The following is a 9,035-nucleotide window of genomic DNA, read 5'->3' as shown; positions in this document are numbered from 1 at the left end:
TCAGAGAAGGACCCAAGTGAAGGTGAATCATTCAAGATTCCTGAGTTGGAAATATCCCTAAAACTGGGTTTTTTAACTTCAACACTCCTGAAACTGTCCATAAAAATGAGCCAGAGCCCAACTGCATTAATATTCTTGGACTGCAACCCAGTTCCTGCTGAAGTCAGCAGGAGAAGAGGAGGAGCTGATGGAATATCAAGTGCTGTAACAAAGAACACAGAAACCCAACAAGTCCAGTGACAGCTGATGCAAGACATTTATTAATTTAAACCCAGCATCTAACAGCATATCTCGCACTTGACTTTTTTATTTTTCTTTTTTGTATCTCAAGCAAACTGAAGTTTCCACTTTATTAATACCTATTTACCTCCAGGAATTTCAGTAAAACATTCACTGTATTAAAATCTTTCATACAGCTGTATCTTTTCATCTACAGGAAATAAATCCCCACACATCTCATTAGTTATCTACACAGTTTAATCGCTTACAAGCATAATTTTTAACCTCTAGGAAAATATTTTGAAAGTATATGTAATGAACTTTTCATAAACCTTTCACTTTTTGAACAGAGCCCTGCATAGGATTTAAAAAATTTCCTTCAATTGATTCTCTTTTGCTTAAATATCAAAAGAAAATGTAAACAGATGTTAATTGCTTTGAGCTAATGAATCAAAGTATAATTATTTCTTCTATGACCATCTGAAGTGCAGCCTTAGAGCTTCTTTAGGAAAACCTGAGTGTCAACCACAACAGGAGGAAACCTCCATGTTCCTTTATACATCCTCAGTATCTTTTGTTTGAATATTACATTTTTGGAAGACAATCACAGGACAAAATCTTTTCTCAGCAGTATCTTCATAAATCTGAATAAAATCCACCTCCTTCTGTGAAATTATTCAAGACTGATACTGGAATAACTGTGATCAGAATCAGGCTCAAAATAAAAGAAATATTTTTAGCTTTGAAAGCATTTCTCTGTTGTGTGCCTGTTACTTTCCAATGTACAGTGCAATATATGAAAAAAGCACTAATATATATATCCATCTTATTGCTTCATTATAAAACAAACAGTATAAACCAAGGAGATGTTATAAAAAATGGGATAGTACCATAAAGGAAGCTTGATTTCCTTCACCACTGGAAAAGCATCCTATATCATGAAGATATAGGATCCAACATCAGAGTGGATGTTGGAAGTGAAAGGCTGTGAAATCAATATGTTCATTTTAGTCAGTACAAGGTGCAGCTGCAGAAGGAAAAAATAACTTTTCTACAAGCACCTTTTGTGAATTCATTCCCTGTTGGCAGGAATATTGCCTCCAAAACAAGCTCCTCAATATCACATGGCTGGGAAACCCTGAGCCAACATCATCCATTCCTTCCCAAGGCAGAAACTCACTCCACCCTCTCTCCTCATGCTGCTTAGAAATTCAGCTGTGCTTGAGCATTTCTGGTTTCCCTAAACCACAAATGAAACCATAAATGAACACTTCTCCAGAGCTCAGCTGGGACAGGGTGTGGGGACCTTTCACCCCACATCTCTGTCACCAGAGAGGGCCAGTGCAGGGTCCTGCTGAGATCAATGAGCTCCATCTGACTCCAGCTGGCACCAGGATTTCGGCCTGGGAGCTCATCTCTTTTCAGAGCAGCTTGTTGGAGGTCTGGGCTACATCCATTTCTGGTGAAGCCAACAGGGATGGGCTGTGCTCAGTGCACCTCAGCCTCCCCCTCGTGCAGCATTCCTGCTGGAAAGCTCCAGAGGAACCCCCCAGTCACTCCCTCTCCGAGGCATCTCCACCTTCCTGGTTACAGTAAAATGATGCAATTACAACTGGCAGCCTAATACATTTGGAACAGATCTATGTTTCAACTGAATATTTATGGTAAAGCTCTTTTTTCTATATTTTTTAAATTTAATCTTTCTTGTGCTCCTGCTACTTTGCTGTAGCTCAGTGGTAAATTCCTCTTATCACATATAGGGGACATCATGGATTAATCTGTTAGCAGGAATGTTTCACCACTGGCACGTTCAGGAGAACAAATCCTCATCCAGAAATATTGATTGGCAAAGACTACATTTGTGGTCCTTTGAAGACCACATTTGTGGTTCTTTGTACTTGTTAATGTTTGATTGCAGATGCAGAAATTCTTTTGTGCAGCACATTAATCTTTCAGTGCACGTTAACTGAATTATATTTCAAAAGATATGGTTTATCAATCCACCACACTAGAATGCAGAATAATGAAACCTACATTATCAGACAACTAGGAAGTGGATTTGAAAATATCAGTCATTTAGAAAAGACGGTCTTTTTCACTTAAAGCAGAAGAGAACAACAAAACTCTTGTTTCCTCACGACAGTGGGACTGTCTCCACTGACTAGAGTCAAACTGGGATTTCAACCAAAAAAAATGCCTGAGCAGCCCTCTGAATCCCTGGTATACGTAATATCTACTATATATCTCACTATATGGCAGAAGGTTAAAAAAATGCAACCAGACTGTGCATCTTGAAAGGTTTATGAAGAAATTTTGGTAGAGCTAATTGGTGTCACAAGTGTAGAGCAGAGTCAAAGCACAGTGAAGCTTCATGACCTTTGGGCCCACACGGTGACAGGAGACACCCCCCTGTCCTGGGCTACTGAAGGATGCTGAAAAGCTTAGATACTTTCACCTCCTTGCCACACCAAAAACTGGCACATGAAAAAATTATTAAGTTCATAGACAAAAAACCCCACACTTCTTCATCTAGATTTCTGTCATAGGTAGAAGAATCAGGCTTTTCCCCATCACTGCTCCGCTATGGAATGATACATGTTCACCTAGATCAAAGCTTTTAAAGTTACAAACTGTTCTGACAGACTGTTCCCTTTAAGACTGGAAAAGCTTGACACATTATATTTAAATACATTTCCCTCTAAGGCATTCCCTTGTAATCTTCGCCACCAATTCTCCTTGCCTACAACAATTTTGATATTTATATTTTTTTACATAAAGCTGCTCTTTTTGGTGTTAAAAACCACGCTGGCGTCCACTCAGCTCTGGGAGAGGTCTTCTGTGCTGATGTGCAAGGTGACAGGCTCGCCAACAGTCCCGTAGCTGAGGGTTCTGGTGGAAACTTCAGTTTTAAAGCTGGACTGCCCGTTGTCGGCGGAGCGCTGGACCTCGGTGCAGAACGAGGGCTTCACCGTGAAGGAGGCTCCGGGAGGCGCCGCGCGGGCGTCGCTCACGCGGAAGGAGATGTTGGAAGGGCCTGAGGGACTGCACGCCAGCCACCCTAGAGGCTGACAGGAACACGGCCCCGGGGACGTGCTCCTCGTACTGGCTGAAGAACCTCTGCCTGGGCTCGGGCACCACGGGCCTGACCAGGCTCAGCAGCACCGGCTTGCCGATGGTGGGCTCGTTGATCTCCGTCTGCAGCACAGAGATCTCGCAGGGCTTCTCCGCCGTGGGCTTCTGATCCTCACACCTGTAGGTCTCGCCTTCCTGAGGGATGTAATCCTCCAGGTCCTCCAGAGTTAAGAGTTTGCCGTTGTGGGTTAAAATCTTGCGGTCCCGGGTGCTGATGTCGTCGGTGTGTGGCTCCTCTGGCTCGTCCACTATGATGTTGTCCTCTTCGGGAAGGATGTCCTGTATTACTTCAGGTACCTCCTCTCCAACAGGCCAAGACACATCCACTTCCTCGAGCCCTTCCTTATCCTCTGGACTCACTGGGGAGAACAGAACTTGGTGTTGCTCTCCAACAGCTGTCTCAAAACTGAAGACCAAAGGCTCGCCCCCGCAGGCAAGCAGAGGGGAGGCGGCGCCTGACCTGCAGTCAGCACGCGGTTCCTGAGGGCAGCTCTTTCCTTCAGTCCCATAATCCATAAACGAATCACTTCCTAATTGTTCAGACCCACACGGGGAGTTTCTCTCTTCGCCGCTGACTTGAGGTCCTTCCTGCTCGGTCGTATACACGAGAGGCTGGATGTCACCTTCAGAGAGACCCTCATTCGGCAGAGATTTTGACTGTTCCACCAATTTATTGTTGGAGTTGTTTGTGTTGGGATCATCTTCTGGGGAGCGCTTCGGCCTTGAGCTGGGAAAAGTGAACGTTAACACCCCTGACTCATCTTTTTCTTGTTTTACTGGGGAAGAACCTCTTTTCCTTGTGGGCTTTGGTGACTTTTTCACCTTGAATTCAATTATTTCTTCCACTTCGACCCACTTGGGCTTTTTCTCTTCCACTGTGCTCTCCACAACGACGTCTCTCGCCGCTGCTCCTTGCATGTCCTCATGTTCTGTGACATACAGCCTGGGAACAGCAGCAGACTTTGCTGCTGCCTCCTGGTCGTGTCTGTGGACAGGCTGCCTGATCTTGGAGACATAAACCTGCTCCAGAGCCGGCTCTGCCCGCGGGGAGCGGGAAGGAGAATGACCTGAAGGAGAACGTGCAGGAGAAACCCTTCCCCTTTGTCTTGGGCTCTTCACCACCGTGGTTATGGTCTCCTCTCTGGCGGCAGAAAGGGGTGGAGTTGGCGGGAAGATGAGACTTTTTGGGCAGCCCCACTCCACCAGCACATGCCACGGTCGGCCGAGGCGCCGCGTGGGGTTAGTTTGGGGTGAGCATTGCAGCTGTTGGGGAAGCGGTCATTTTGGGAGGGACACACAGGCAGAGCACACACCCACATGCCCATCTCCACTTCCTGATCCAGGGAAAACCCCTGACCCGGTGCCCTTTTCCCCAGGGAAAACCCCAGCTCCATGAACCTCCTCTGTTGGGTGTGAGCACACAAGCACGTCCAGCTGAGAGATGCTCTGCTGGGTGCTGCTGTATTTCATGTGCTTCTGTTGATCACCTACTCTGCTACTTTGGACCCCACCAGAATTTTAAACACTCAAAGACTTTAACCTTTTCCTGGGTATCCTTGGCCAAAATCCTGATTCCTTCCACCTCAATGGCTAAATGCCTTTTATTGCAGTAGGCTCAGTGTCTTCTTAATAATATTTAATTAATGCAACATATCTCTCTTTTTTTTAATTATTACAGCCTCTTTTGAGACCAGAGATCTGCATTTCCACCTGCAGAACATTTACATTGAAAGGGATTAACCTTAAAATGTGGATGATCAGGAAAAGAAAGTTAGAACATCTCCTGCACAAGTCATCTATGCCAAAATGAATTTTTTTTACTCTTCACAATACCATTAGTGCAGACACAGCCTGGTCCTACTGCCTCCAATAGACACAGGAATACCAAGCCAAATTGGGATACATAATATGATTTCTCAGTATATTTCTGCTGGCTTTACTTTAGATCTTTTGACTGAAGTTGGGCTGGTGGTAGATGCTTCATCCCTGGAAACATTCAAGGTCAGGCTGGATGAGGCTCTGAGTAGGCTGATCAAGGTGAAATTGTCCCTGTTCACAGCAAGGGGTTGGACTAGATTATCTTTAAAAGTCCCTTCTAACCCAAGGCCTAAACCCAGGATCCAGTGCTCTTAATTTATATACTTCTCATGCAGTTTTTCCTGCAGGTTTTTCCTGTGGTGTTTCTTACCTTTATTTTAGGTAAATACATTTCTGCCAGTGTTTTCCTGGCAAGCACAAGGAAGCCAATGCTCCACATCTGCTCCAGTGGAAATCACAGCAAAACTCATTTTGTTTCTGTGTTGAGATTCTGTCCCTACCTCCAAGGAATGGGGTTAAAAAGCAAGAAGTAACTGAAGGGTCAAACAGTGGCCTGAACTGAAATTAGGAGTAGAGAGAGCAGCTTTTTAATTCCTCTCTTTCTCCTCACCATTCTCCAGTCACAGCCACGTGGAGCTGAAGGTCACCCTATGCTCCTCAGATATTTCTGCTCTGACTTTTGCCCTGGAGAATGGAGAATCTGTTTATAGCCGTCATGGAAGACTAATCCTCTTGGCTTTATTGCAGCCTTTCTCATCTTCTGGTCTTACTTTTAAAAACTCGTACTTCCTTCTCCTCTAGAGATCAGGTTTGTTTCCACCTTTAATCTCTCCCTTTGAGGACATGGTGGAGTACAGGACTGGATCAGCTACAGGGAGGTTTATTTCCTTGCAGAACACCCTCTTTTCTGCTCATTTCCACTGCTTTACTCTTTCCTCTAAGTTTTCTGCAGTTTTTCTATAGACCTTTAAGGTCTGTGCTGAGCCTTCAGACTGGCCATGGTGCCTTTCTCAATTACACACAATTAAATCATTTTAGAGGAGAATGAATCCTTGGGTGCTTGCAGCAGACCGTGATCTATGCTGCAAAGTTAAAATGGATTTTTTGAGGTCTGGGATTTGCATATATGGACACCTGTCCAATCCCATCTCTCAATTATCTATTATTTTCTGCCAGTAGTTTTAAAGCTGTTTCTGTTCTTCAGCTTCCTACAGGTTAAGAGTTGGAATTTGCCCTCTCAGAATTATTTCCAAACTTTTCCCCATCACTATCCCCATTTCAGTTGAGGTCACTCTTATTTAAAATTCATGACCACAAAAGGAGGGGATTTTCTGCCTGAGATCCCACTCCTCAATTTACCGAACTCCTTTGAGGCTGCAGCCCTTGATTGAGGGATCCCTCCTGGAGCTGTCCTGAACAACAGCCTATGGAACTGAGATCTCAGAAATTTAGAAATCAACTTAACTGATGGAATTTTGTACTAATGAATATTATTATTTAATCCACCAGTATTAATGCTGCTGCTCCAGATACAAGGCACAGAGATGTGGTTAAATGAGATTTACCAAGTTTTAGATGTGGACTGGCTCTGAGATTCCCTCTTGCTCACAACTTTCTCACAGTATTTCCAAATGTGATATAAAAAAAATAACTCTGTTCAGTTGCCCCAGTCTGAATCCTGGTCCTTGAGGTAATACAGGTAAAAACACTATTTTCTGGTTTTTGCAGGGTGAAAAAGATCTAATGGCTGGAAATTTAACTGAGCTTATCTGCATCTTCTGAGAGGGGAGACAATATCTAAACCACTGCCTCCAAAAGGACCAAGTGCATGGGTCTAAAGGAATAATCCTCACAGAAAACAATGAAAACGATAATGGGTAAGCAACTCTTAACCATCCTTCAGTTGCAATTTTATGTCTAACAAAAATAAAATACATCCACTTAAGCCTCTTATCCAAGTCAAGGGCTGATTTTAGCAATAGTGCAGCTACTGAGGGAAGGCATTTCTCCAAAATATCCATTGCATAACTCCTTCCTCCCCACAGGACATGGTTGGAGTGGCTTGGAGCTGCTCTGAAATCCTGTCCCAGGTCAGGGTCCCCCTTCCAGCACATGAAATGATTTTATTATGTATTTCTCTATGGTGCTTAAGAAGATAAATTAAGATTTGAATGGCTGCTTGGCTTTTAGGCTATGAATGACTGAGAAAATACTGCTTTTTGCAGTAACTAATCTTTGTATTTTATAGGCATCCACTATAAACCAGGCTCAAAGCATCTAAAAAGACCAAGTCATCAGGACAATTATTTATATTAGAAATATAGAGATAGAAGGGGATAAAACATAAAACATTCACCTTCCTTCTGCTTCATCATACAAGCCTTTCCTGAAAAGTTTAAAATAAAGCCAGAAGAAATCACTCTAAGCTCTGAGGTATTTGTTAAATTGGTAGATATTTTCAGGTAAACCACTTTCAGCTTGGTTTTTTTTGTTTTCATTCAACACTGAAAGTCAGACTCCCCCTTCCCAAGCTCTTGTGAAACTCTACCAGCATTAGGGAGAATATTTTTCCTGTGTCATATCAAAAAATAACTGTCCCAGGCTGTGTCTAACACCAGTGCTGCTATTTTTGGAAAAGAACAAAAGGACTTTTTTTGAGGTGGTCACTTGACACGGCACAGAATTCTGTGGGATCTGGGAATGAACACACTTGCATGGCCAATGAGCACAAGCTTGTTATTGGATCATGCAGAGGCAGCAAGGCAAAAAAACCCACAAATGTTACCCAAAAAAAAAAAAAAAAAAAAAAATCAGCACTTACATGATGATGGTTTTCTTGGGCACTTTAGTCTCTTGTTCAGTGACTACAAAGAGAACAGTATGAACAGCATGGGGTTAAAGAAAGGCAAAAGCTGAAATGATTAAATTATCTTTGCTCAGTTCATCAACATAAACTGGAGTGAAAATAACCAACTGTACCATCCCATCCATGCTTTCTGTGGTTATTTCCAGCATCATCTTTAGTGTTTCTGACCAAGAATGAGAATCCAGAATTCTCTCTGAACGTTTGGCTTTGAAATTAAATATTTTGTGGAGAACGATTTGGCAAAAACTTTTTATTCTACCATTTTTGTTTGGTAGGTCAAAGCTAGAAAACAAGGTCCTTATTTAAATTTTATTTATCCTATAATAAGGTAGTGATAGTGTCAGAAATCTGAAAATGCCTCAACCTGGAAAATCCTGGAGAGCTGAAATTCTTTAAACTGTGATTGCACTTCCTAGAAAAAAGAGTTCCCCAAACACTGGATTGTGTCCACGCTTTTGTGGACTGGATGCAAAATCCAACTGATAAATATAAAAACTAATATCATTATCACCAGTAGAGAAAATCAGCATAAAAAACCAAACCCCAAATCCTAGGAAACCCAGGAGAGCCCTGTGTCTGCTCCATCTCTTTTTTTTCCTGCTCTAATTTGCAATTTTCCTGACCCTTCTCCCATAACCACCTGGAAGCTGTTGATGATTACCAAGATCAAAAGTTAAGATTTCATGGTGTTGCAAATGTTCCTTAAAACTGACAGTTCTAAAAAGTAGAAAGATCCTGTTTGAAGAACTAACTGGGATTTTCAGCAGGTTTCCCATCCTCTCCACTGGAATAAAATTAAGATATTCTTTGAACAACACTGCTTTGAGCACATCTGAACTGCAGAACCTATTTCAGATCTAGGAAAAAAAACCCATCAGCAAGCCCCACTTTTTATTTAATAAACTAGCAAAATATATTAAAAAAAAACCCCATAATTTAATCTCCAGCAATTGGTTTTCAGTTTTCCAGCCAGCCTATAATAAATAAGCTCTGGTAATTT

At 42.5% G+C, this 9,035-nt stretch overlaps 1 protein-coding gene across 1 annotated transcript in view; it reads right to left on the bottom strand.

The window, feature by feature from the left end:
- Window positions 1-238: 238 nt before the first annotated feature.
- OBSCN (obscurin, cytoskeletal calmodulin and titin-interacting RhoGEF) overlaps window positions 239-9,035 on the bottom strand; it is a 159,842-nt gene continuing 151,045 nt past the window's right edge. Inside the window, 3 exon segments of the mRNA XM_054514079.1 lie at window positions 239-3,257; window positions 3,259-4,492; window positions 7,991-8,033. Coding sequence (XP_054370054.1) covers window positions 3,036-3,257; window positions 3,259-4,492; window positions 7,991-8,033 — 1,499 coding nt within the window. The 3' untranslated portion in view covers window positions 239-3,035.

Source organism: Molothrus ater, chromosome 1 (genome assembly GCF_012460135.2).
Source record: "Molothrus ater isolate BHLD 08-10-18 breed brown headed cowbird chromosome 1, BPBGC_Mater_1.1, whole genome shotgun sequence".
Taxonomy (NCBI): Eukaryota; Metazoa; Chordata; class Aves; order Passeriformes; family Icteridae; genus Molothrus; species Molothrus ater.
The sequence above is the reverse complement of the archived record's forward strand: the minus strand, read 5'-3'. Positions and strand labels throughout refer to the sequence as shown.